General features: G+C 38.7%; 1 protein-coding gene across 1 annotated transcript; it reads right to left on the reverse strand.

The window, feature by feature from the left end:
* Window positions 1–3,865: 3,865 nt before the first annotated feature.
* LOC140556844 (uncharacterized) lies at window positions 3,866–6,246 on the reverse strand. Its single transcript, XM_072680938.1, has 2 exons — window positions 5,671–6,246; window positions 3,866–5,265 (listed from the first exon to the last, which is right to left on the reverse strand). The coding sequence occupies exon 2, from the start codon at window positions 5,167–5,169 to the stop codon at window positions 4,639–4,641; it is 531 nt and encodes a 176-aa protein (XP_072537039.1). The 5' UTR covers window positions 5,170–5,265; window positions 5,671–6,246; the 3' UTR covers window positions 3,866–4,638.
* Between the last annotated feature and the right edge of the window lie 6,087 nt (window positions 6,247–12,333).

Raw genomic sequence — 12,333 nt, forward strand, 5'->3', positions numbered from 1 at the left:
CATATGTGGGTTAAAATGCTCACAAGGGGACATGCTTTTATCAACAACACGGTTTCAGCTGCGTCGCTGCAGTCTTACAATCCGTCTGAATTTCTGTAGATACAACACAAAAATAAGAGACTGTAAGACTGCACATTTCTCACTGGTTCCCAATTTCACACCATTGTCTTAGCTTTATTACTTTACAAAAACAAACGATCCCGTAATATATCCTCTACTATTTTAGTTTCTATTACACACAGTGCATAATCAAGCAGTAATAGATTTTACCGTATATAAATGGCTTGTCTGTTGGACAAAGCATCTTTGGGGATTGTTTTGCCTCTGGATAGTAAGAGTAAAGACAAATCATAGCCTAAAAGCATTAGACCATAAGAGGATTTCTACTCTAAAAGGATGTAAAAGAAAGAATAGAAATGTTCAACCAGTAAGAGGTGGATATTAAAATGAACTGTATAAAATAAATAAATAAATAAAAAAACCCTATGAGACTGTTTATTACTGTACTCTCTTAAAATAGGGAGTTGTACAAGGGTTGTGAATGGCAATAGCTAACAACCATGAAAACCATGAGCACCATTAGAATAAGTGGCATTTAATATAAAGGGCCACAGGGTCACAAAGTCTTCTTCTTCTTTTTCTTATTATTATTATTCAGTATCAGAATCTCTTTATTTCACCAAGTATGTTACACATACAAGGAATTAGTCTTGGTGAGAGCAACACGTATGACAAGTAACAAAAACACAGAACACAGATTATTTACAGTATTAAACTAAAGGAAAATTACACTAAACAATAAATAGGATAGGGGATAAATTAAAAAAAGTAAAAAGTACTAAAAGGTAATAAAGAGCTGAAGAAGCTGAGAGATGTGAAACAGATTTAGTTGAACAATTTTATTATACATAGAAAGTTACAGATGACCTGAATATTTACAGTTATCTGTACAGGTGTGCAAATAGTCATAGTGCAAATAGCAGAGTGCAGAGTGTTGTTGTTATTGTTGGAATTAAATTACAGAATCAGTGTGAAAAGGGATCAAAACTCATGAAAATGACATGTGCTAATGTATAATAATAATTTTGTCTGTACTAATGATATTTGTAGGCTATTCTCAGCCAGTGCACACCGTTTAGTCCATAATGATGCACAAGCACACACACAGTGACAGCTGATGTCTTATACACTCTCACCTTTCTAAATGAGCTTAAATTCACCCAATCCTCTTATTACACACACACACACACACACACACACACACACAAAGAGAGACAGAGAGAGTTGATCCAAAACAAGCACTAAAATACAGTGAGGAAAAAACAGGCTTATGTCCACGAGCCTGACACCTTTATTCCAGGAGAGATCTACTAATGCAATCCCTCTATAAAAACCCATGTAAAAACACGGCGGGGATATAATTTTAGTATTGCTCTATAGTCCATGGTATTACTGAGATCATCTATTGTGTTCATCCTGAGAATAAGACAAAACAAGGTATTAACTTCTGCACTATATATTAGTCCCAGACTGACCCAATGCTTTGTTTTTTAGTGTTTTCAGTTTGATGATAATGCATACTGTATGTCACATTTCATTCAAAAACAAAAACACCCCCCCCCCCCCCACACACACACACACACACAAATAAAAACCAATTGTTGGTGTATTTTAGTCAACAATACAAAGCTACATGTTGGGTTTCAGTAGTAACAGAGCGCTTTTTAAATAATGTGTAGTGGACATTTTAGACCATTAAATGGGTGTTTATAATGTCTCTTGGTGAAAGCTAGCATTCCAGATAATATTTTAATGTTAAAATATTTGTGTATAAAGAATGTTTTATGTATATATAAATAATTTGTGATAACATTTTACACAATACCTCAATTTTCATCAGCTTTTTCTTTTATTTTTTTTTAATACAGTTGTCATACAAAAACACTTTTACATCTTTTACAAAAACCATGTATCTCCAAAATGTCAACTTTACAAAAGAAACAAAATGAAAAACAATTCTTAACTTTCAAGGAAAGTCACTGTAAAAAGATTTTATTCCATGTCATTTTGGAGCATTTGTACTGGTCCATTCATCATCAGAATTCAGGAAACAATATGTTAAATTAAGCAAATAATCAGTACTTTTCCCTAGGATATGCAAAAGTGTTCTCTGTAGAGGATATTTTCTGTTCTCTGTAGAGGAGTTTTATTTAAACGAACTCACTAACCCAAACTTTCGCATACAGCATAAATAAGACACACTTAAACCCATACTATGTTAGGGTGAAGGTAAAGCTCTCTGCCATTATTTACTATACTTATAATGATATATATAAATCAACTCAATATCATGGTAAGATGCTTAGGTTTTCTTTTACACAATTTAAAAATGAAAACAAAAATAACACCCCTTCAAACCTCAACTAACTAAACCCCAAAGCTTTTTAAAGGATATTGATAAAGTGGTACACTCCATTTTTAATTTGAAGAAACAGGGGCAGGGGTTGGCATGACCAAATGATAATTATTAATTTTTCTTATACATTCAAGCAATGAAACATACGATAACATACATGTATCATGTCTTAAAAGATCATGACATATCAACTCAATAACAAGAACGAATACAGGTATTGATATGAACTATATAATACATTGTCTAATTTGCTTAAAGATTTAAATATATGTAGATTCACAGATATAAAAAAAAACTCCTCTAGTAGTTAGCATAACACATATCAGTAACAAGACAAACAGTAACAAAACTTCATCTCATAAAAAATGGCATTACACATTGATTGAATACAGTATTCAATTAAATATTCATTTAAAACATAGGCGTATGTCTCTCAAAGTGATATATCTATCAGGTATCAGGGAGTGTATTCATAGCACTTTGTGTAACATCTTTTTTGAGAGGGAGTTCTTCTGAACTCTTCAGACGTGTGGAGCCTTTCATACCAAACATTAGGCATTTAACAAGCACTGCAGTAAAATACTGGGTGCACTGTGTGTATAGATGTTGCAAAGGGTTCTTTAAACAATGCAATGGATAAACCATTTTTGGTTCAATAAAGAACCATTTCTGTAAAAAGAAAGTGTAAAGAACCTTTATGTTGACTTCTTTAAACCTTTTCAAGAGCTAGGGTTAGACAGTTTATTACAATGGTTATTTACAAAATAGTTGGCACTGTTAGGCTTATGTCTTTTTTTAAGTGAAAAACATAAGAAAATCTGTTTAATTTGGTGGGAAATGCCAAATGGGTCATGTTTGGTGTGAAATGCTCTAAATTTCACACCAAACATTAATCATAACCTTTGAGGCACTTTTGTAAGTCGCTCTGGATAAGAGCGTCTGCTAAATGCCTTAAATGTAAATGTACATTAACTGGACATCTGAACACCTTCATTTTAAAGTGTGCAAAGCAAAACATGTTAACGTTATTTGACTGGATGAATAACTACCATGAACTGAACTGGCTTCATATTTTTCAAACCTTTAGATGGTGGACTTTAAGATGTTCTTGCTCTCTAAGAACTGCCTCTGGAGGTTTCTGCTCTGCTCTCTTTCTTCTGCCATATCTTTCAGAAATCTGTCTTCGCTCCACTGACTGAAGTTTTTTTTTTTACATTGATGGTATTTTTTTTTTAACAACTTCATTCTTTTTATTTAGTGAGTAAATATTCCATCCTTTAGGTAATGAAGACCTTCAGGGGCATCGGAATATTAGAGCCAAGTGTGTTGGATCTCTAGGAACAGGATTGATCACCCCTGTTCTGTGGTATCAATACCACAGATACCACAGGGTGCCTTCCAAGGTCTTGTGGAGTCCATGCCTCGAATGGTCAAATCTATTCTACTATACTCAATATAAGGCGGGCCGTTACTAATGGTGTGACTGAAGGTGTATATTAACATAAGTAAAATACTGTGTAGAACCAAACATTTTTTATTTACAAGTTATTTGACTGGATGAATAACAACCATTAACTGAACTGGCTTCATATTTTTCTAACTTTTGAAAGGTGGACTTCAGGACGTTCCTGTTCTCTAAAGAACCGCAGCTCTAGGCTTCAGCTCTGCCTCCCTCTGCTCTCTTTCTTCTGCCATACCATCTTTCATTCAGCCTTCTCTCCACTGACTGAAGTCTTTGCACAACTACTGATGGTATGTCTTTTAAAGACTTCATATATTTTTTATTTAGCAAGTATTCCAAAAGTTTTCCTCCTGAATGTGTTTTAGCATTTTTTTTTATGGCAGAGCTGTTCAATCGCGGCCCTGGAGATCAACCACTCTAATCCAACACAATGAAGAGCTTCAGGGGCATCCAAGTTCCTTCTGAATTAGTCTGAACTGTTGTTAATAGCAGAGGTGCTCCATCTTGGTCCTAGAGATGCAGAGTTTAGCTGCCGCACACCTGATTCAGGTAAAGCCTTCAGAGGTACTGACACTCCACATGGTGGGAGGAATCTCTAGGACCAAAATTGAGCACAGGTTCTGTGGCATTACTGCAAAGAAGCCTTTTCAGTTCCATTTGGCACTTTTATTTGCGAGAGTGTATAAACAAACATTTACCGACCTACATGAAAAAGTAAGCAAGTAAACAAACAAACAAACAAAACAGAAAGACAGAAATATCATCTCATGATCATGTCGCCCAGGAGCTCCGGCTGGTAACTGCCCCCTGCTGCTGCAGCTGTATTAACACTGTGTCCAAACTTCAGCTGCCCCACCATCCTGCTCATCTGCTCCAGTGCGCGCGCCTGCAGCAGGATGTGGTTTCTGGCCAGCAGCAGTGTGGCGATCTTTGACAGTTTCTTAGCTGTGGGTCCGGCTCGGTACGGCATGGCCGCTCTCAGCTCCTCCAGCGCCTCGTTTAGGTCGTGCATGCGCCTGCGCTCGCGAGCGTTGATGCTCACGCGCAGTGCGCGCGCCCTTTCGCTCGCGCCCCTCCGACCGGATGGCGCTTCTCGACAGTAGACGTCTCCGGCGCTCCTGTCCGGTGGATCTGCTGCTGGGTGGATAGTGTGGTCACTGCGGAGTTCTGATCCTTCACAAACACCGCGATGGACCCCTCCTGTCCCGTGACCCTCGCTGTGGGGCGGACGGCTGCTGAGCTGAGACCCCTGGGCGAGTTGGGGCAACTTGTTTCCTCCTCCTGTTTCCATACCCGGTCAGAAATACGCGCTGCTGTGACGTTCGTGCACCTGGATGTCGGGCACGCGCGCTACTTAACGCGAGGAAACAGCTCAGGGATTAGCAACCTGTCCAATCACATCACAAGAGGAGCCACCACAAACAAAGCACGTCAGGAAAACACGCGGTAGAAACAATAGCCCTCAGCAGCCCCATCTGATTCAGAGTAGTAGTAGTAGTAGTGATTTGGGGATGATAATATAGTTTTAGGATAAAAACAAGGCTCTAATCCTCAGCCTAAAGAGATCATAACAGGTTCAGAACTGTCCTGCCCACACATCTAGCTCTATGCAAACCCACACTCAGTAGAAAAGATCACATTATGGCACAGCAGGACACAAACTTACGCAGGGTCAGAAATAACAAGAATGTCGGTGCTGAGCTGAGCATGCTTTCAGTCAACTCGTCGATTCCTACAGCAAAGTCAACTCTGTACTGTGACCGTATTCGGACAGATAGTATTCAAGACTCACCATTAAGCCTGTTTTTGTGCGAGTAGTTCATTCAGTTTCAGAGTTTTTGATTACTGAGTTTAGATGTTCAGGATACAGGATTCAAACGTAGCTATATCATTCTAGTCACCACTTAGCTAGGCTGAAGTACTGCCTCCACATCATAGAGAGACTTGTAGCTATATATATTTATTATTTATACATATATATTTATTATTTATTTATTTATTTCTTACATTATGATAGATGGCCCTGTGTTCACATCTGAAAAGAAAAAAATACAAAAAGGTCGCTTATCTGCCTCATGGTGGAGTGTATGGGTGACGTAGGAACAGCAGAGCCACCATGCCATCTTGCAAAACCCTATAGTAGCTCCAGTTCTTTCCATTGTTTTTTTCCTGGTACAGATCAGGTTTTGATTCCGTGTGATACTGTTATGTAGACTGGCTGTTTGAACACCACTAACTACAGATTCTGAGAAAATCTGTACTGTTACTAAACGTGCTTCAGCTTCGCGCTGTATTTAGGTCTGTTCTGCCGTTACGTTGCATCTTAAAATGTAACATTAAGCGTTGTGAGGTCTTAGCGCCCTCTGCTGGGCTGGCATGATCACGTAAGCATTTCAAAGGCGTTGCGGACGGAGACTTTTTTACAAAAGCTGCTGGAGACCACAAGTATCCGAATTTCGTTTTTTTTTTTATATATATATTTTATATATTTTTTATATATATTTTTATATTATATATTTTTTATATATATATATATATATTTTTTTTTTATATATATTTTCGTGGGTTTAAATATTTTCCTCCACAAAGGGACGAAAATGCTAGGCCTCTATGGGTCGACAGTACCTCATAAAGAGAGATATCAAAACACCACGAAGAAGGAAGAAAACACAGAGGTTTAATCCCAAATGACACACTGCGCCCTATGTAGTGTACTACACGCTGTAGTTTTAGGACATATGTAGTTCAGAATTAAGAAAGAGGCGTCAGGGTCTTCATGAAGCACTTTTTTCCTCGTCCACAGGACAACACTGAAAACTGAGTTTTCAGAAATCTCCACCTTGGAGAGCGTTTTCAAAGAGCTCAGTTTCAATGACCAAAAATGGCGTTTATGTGGACAGGAGGCCAAATTGTAAAAAACAAAAAAAAATAATAAAAAAATATATAATATCTATATATAAAATATATAATAATAATAATATAATATAATAAAATATAATATCTATGTGTGCCTGAGAGAAAACCATATATTTAAAAAAAATATTCAGATGCATGTGGACGAAGACTAGACACAGTAAAAACAGTGCCAGGTGTCAAAAAAGTTTATTTTTGGCTAATAAAATTCAGGTGCTACTCAGACTGGATGCATTGCAGAACCCTGTTTACTTTATGTAATTTGTATGATTTCTACTTTCATTATTTGTTTCCTCATTAAACCCCTCTCCACTGCCTGATATCTTCCTCTTCTTACCGCACGCTCCCTCTGTCTTTCCTCCACTATTTCTTTTAATTCCAGAAAGGGGCAGTGGGCGGCTGATTGTCTTTGTATGTTGATTTGATTTCTGTCTAATAGACGCTATTATAAATGACAATATTCCTCCCATTTGTGAGAAATGCCCTAAATGAGTCAGATTAATTAGTCATCATTTGCAAATGCAAATGGCTGTGTGTTGGAAATGAGACGCTGCCTGCTTCTGGAGCGCTCTGTATGGTGGTGGGGTGAGGTGAGGGGGGGTTGATGGAATGCAATCAAGCATTTTGAATTAACCAGCAACACATCTGTTTAATGGGGGAACGCTGATGGTCTAATTTGTTTTTGCTAACAGTATTCTTGTAAACATTACTCAGATTCGTGATAAATATGCAAAGAGACCAGTGAATCACAAAGCATGCATCACCTCGGCGTGGGGGTGGTACAAAAAAATGACCTCATGGATAGACCAGCCGAATCTCAAAAACATTTGGAATGTATGACAAAAGCAATGTGAAGTTGTCTGGCTGTGTGGTGGCTCAGCGGTTAGAGCTCCAGGCTGTTGATGACAGGGTTGTAGGTTCAATACCCAGGCTCAGCAAGCTGCCATCGATGGGCCATTGAGCAAGGCTCTTCACCCTCTCTGCTCCCTGGGTGCTGCAGCAATGGCTCCGGACATGTGTGCTCACTGTCCACTGTGTGTGTTTCTCTGGGGTGTATGGGGTGTAAAAGCCGAAGCCAAATTCCACAAAAATGTCACAAATGGTGTCTATGGTTATCTTTGTCTTTGTAAAGGTCCATCAGAATGCTGATTAACAGCGCTACTCACATGTTGTTTGATGATCACTGTCACTGAAGATACTTTCAAAGATCGAAGTTTGCTAGCCGCACAATCTTCACTGCTGTAGTACCTGTATTTTCCAGAGACACACAAGTAGTCTTGCATAAACGTTTTGCTTGCATAAATACATCAAAAACATCTGCTATACATCAGTATATGATGCACACTTACCAAAAACTCATTAGAGCCTTTTACGCTCTCAAAACAATTTTTGGTTTCATGGATTCTACACAATCCTGGAAACATTCCTTTGAGATTCTGGTCCATGTTGACATGATTATGTCATGCAATTTCTGCAGATGTTTTAGGTGCACAGATGTTCTCTTGGATTCACCTGGTGACTGAAAAGGCAACTGAAGAACCCTGGACTTATTGTCATATTCTTGAAACCACTTTGCGATGTCTTATGATGCATTATCATGCTGGAAGTAGTCCTCAGAGGATGGGTAAAATGTGGCCATAAAGAGATGAATGTGGCATTCAAGCTATGATTGGTATTAACAATAATGAATGATTGTACCAAGCAAACATCCCCCCCTCTGTTACACCACCTCCATCAGTAGTAAGCAGTTGGGGTTCTTGGAATCAAGCTATAGGCACCAGAGTCTGACCCTGCCTTCACAGAAATCATCATCATCATCATCAGATCTGGTTACGTTTTTGCAGTAAACCTGTGCCCACTGCAGCTTCAGCTTGCTGTTCTTGGCTGACAGAAGTAGAACCTGATGTGGTCTTATGCTTTTTTTGCTCATGTGTTGCGTATTATTAGATGTTTTTCCACTCATCACAATTGTAAAGAGTGGTCATCAGAGTAACTGTAGCCTTTCTTTCAGCTCGGATCAGTCTGGCCATTCTCTGTACACCTGTTTAATCAACAAGGCATCTCTGTCCACAGTGCCGCTGCCCACTGCCCACTGGATGTTTTTTTTATGACACTATTCTGTATAAACTCTAGAGGCTGTTGTGGTGGAAAACCCAGGAGATCAACAGTTATAGAAAAACTCACCCCGGCCCGGTGAGCATATGGGCACATGATCAATGCTCTTTGACTGCTAGAGTAGTACTGGAGCTACAAGTCTATTCATTGTGAAATGTAATGGTAGCATTCTTCTTCATTTTGTGTCATTTTAAGTTTTTGATATTTGACACCAATGATATTCAGGAAACCTGTTCTCACAACTGTGAAGCGCACTGTCACATTCAAAAGTTTGGAAACTCTTGTTTTGTTGATGTTCTAAGTTAAAAATAGATTCACAGATTTGCTGACTTTAATCATAACATAAAAAAATAATTAATAACATGAAATTTGTCCTATGCCCCAAATTTAATTTTCATATATGTTATTAATTTAGGCACTCGTTGTGCAAAAGTGTGTTGGATTTATTTATTTCCACTAAATCCACAAAACCATGGGTACACAAACCTGCATATCTAAACATCCACAGTGTAACCATTGTTTGAGATCTTATGGGCTCCTATTTAAGAATGGGTCAGAGCTTGTCTATAGCATTAAATAAAGGTGTGAAATGAGTGAAAACCTTAACCACGAGGTTATAATACATGTATAAGATGTCTATTATTAGTGTATAATACGTGTTCTCTTGTTTATTTGATGATACAGTCAAGTCTTTGGTCTGAAATAGGTCCAGAGCTCAACTAAACATTTGGTTTCACAGTGACCGTTAAAATCAGTCTCACAATGGCAAACAAGAACCCTACACACACACGCACACATCACAGAACAGAGTCAATGAGCTGCCCATATCAGGAGCCACGCACAGGGGGAGGGGTGACACAAGCCTCGGAGAACAAAGAGTAAGAGAAATAGATGGGCCGAGGGATGGGGCCTGCGAGTAACTGATATATTAATATATGGAAATTGAAGCACGCATAAGCGTGGCAGACACACCCATCTGCGAACGCACAGATGCAGACACACCCTCATAGCAGCATTTGCATATGACCTTCCACCTCCAAGAGGCGCCTAGACTTTTTGCCCTCCAGCTAAAGCGAGCATCGGAGCATCATCTGAGGGCGCAAGGCACGAGTAATCTGACCCAATAAGGAAAAAGCTCCCAGCAAGACCACATATCTTGTAGATTTACACATAAACACACACAAAAGGGTACAGGCAGTAGTTCTATATAGAACTATAACAACTCAAAGAACCATTTGGATGCTTAAATGGTTCTTTGCTGGAAAGAAAACTGATAAACTCATCATAGTGGATTAAACTCAGAACAAACCAGATCTAGTGCTGAATTATTATTTCTATATATTCTTTTAAATACTTCCGAATATTTAGAGAATAACCAGTAACCAGCGATAAAATTGTCTGTGATAAAGGCCCTAGAAAGTGATTACTGTGCTTATGCCACATACAAATAAGAATAGTCAGTAGAGTCTGGTGCCTATGAGAATAATACAGGATAGTGTACTCTTGGATTTACTGTTCACAGTCTACATTTAAAATGAGACAGAATATGAAATCTGATTCACTATAATTGTATTTTATTATACTTTCATTATTATTACACTTGCAAGTATGACTTGCCACAATTGAGCAATTTAGCCTGAAAATAGTGTGTCAAGGATTAAACAGCACTCATCATCTCTGTTCTCTGAATTTGGCAGACTGTGAATCTCCTTCAGATGTGAAGAAAGTGATTCAGTAATGATTCATCGAAACAGAAACCAAATCCACAGGACGAAATGTCAGCACTGTCTAAATGTTTGACTAAATGTCAGTATGCTTTCTGACAAACCAGTGAACTAAAGAACATTCACCAAACAACCAGTGGCATCGTTTTGTTGTGCCTTACTCAAATCTAAAGTGGAACAATACTACATACAAATGAGAACTGAAGACCTACACATGCTATTATCTGAACCTGTGATACTCTAACATTCAAATATTGCCCTTTTTAGATTGTGTCACTTCATAAATGGACTTACAGAAACAGTGTCCCTATTCTAAGATGTAAACCTGTCTTTTAATGTGACCATTTTTTGAGGAAAAACTGGCTGACCTGCTGATATGTTTACAGTGATATTAATAGGAACCATTATATTTTATTTATTGTTCAAAAGGAACCTCAGTTTTAGATCTGATATGTTGATAATGGTAAAAAATAGTTCATCCAAAAAAGAAAATTCCATTAGAATAATCTTCTACCTCTCCGTCATGAATGGATTTTAAAAATACATTTAGGCCACAAGCTTATGGCATAACTATTGTAAAACACTGTCTCAGGCAGCAGGCAGTGTATTTGTAACCAGTTTGTTAGACGTTTTGTTGTTATCACCACCACTTGGAACAATTTAGACTCATTGAGTTTCTCTAGACCTGAGCATTTTTCCATCCAACCACTCTTAATCGGTTTATGTCTTTACAATTGAATTATGTGGACATTTTCAAAATGAGTTGAAATTTCCCTTTAATATCCATTGAAGGTAAATGTGAAGTGACTATTATGAAGAGTTTGTTGCAAATAGGCCAATAAAACGAAAACGTTTGGCACACATTAAAACATCATACTACCTTTGGGTCTCAGAAATATCTTATATTAGATACATCCTTTAAGGTCATATTCGAAAGTGCTTATATCTATTTTGAACCCCAAAAACACAAACATCACCAAGGCAAATCTCTACGGCCCTGCTTGTCACGTCACTCTCCAGATCGTCTGTGCTAAAGCATCATGATATGGGCCTGGTATGGCACCCTCACCCTTTCACCTCGGGACGCCCACTGCACAGTCCACTGTTGGCGTTGAGGAGAGGGGGGGTATCTGTGTAGATAGTGGGGTGAAAGAGAAGCCCGTTGCCGGGCGACAGAATTGTGGTTGCCATGGTGAATTTGAGCAGAGCAGCTGGGCCAATCATCCGAGACATGTGGGGCAGAGCGGGTCTCGTGCTAGCGAGAAATATGTATGCACACGTGGGAGGACGATTTGGGAAAGAGAGGATGAGGAGGGAGGAAGGTGGTGGGGAAAGAAAGGGGGGGGTGTTCAGAGACGGTAGAAAATGAGGAAGGGATTTATTTATTGTTCACTTTTGGGGTTTGTGACCTCTGCTAATCATTTTTTACATTTTAAGTCAGGCCTCAGGAAATAAAACACAAATAGACACAAGCAAATCTGGCGTGTCTTCTCTTAGGTTCACACACACACACAGCTTCATAATGGAGAAAAAACAGTGTAGCATCCCTTACTGATCATGCCAAGGATGGGATTGACTGCAGCTGTGCTTGCAGTATGTATGGGAAAGATGTTAGCCACTGAACTACCCCTTCAGCTTGTCCAAGGAAGCATCATTTGCTTTGCCAGCTTGCCAACTTAGTGTTCTCTTCCATGAGTGTTCAG

The sequence above is a fragment of the Salminus brasiliensis genome, chromosome 6 (assembly GCF_030463535.1).
Source record: "Salminus brasiliensis chromosome 6, fSalBra1.hap2, whole genome shotgun sequence".
In the NCBI taxonomy this organism is placed as follows: Eukaryota; Metazoa; Chordata; class Actinopteri; order Characiformes; family Bryconidae; genus Salminus; species Salminus brasiliensis.

Coding starts and splice junctions, on each gene's coding strand:
- LOC140556844 (XM_072680938.1), bottom strand. CDS start 5,169: ATGGAAACAGGAGGAGGAAACAAGTTGCCCCAACTCGCCCAGGGGTCT.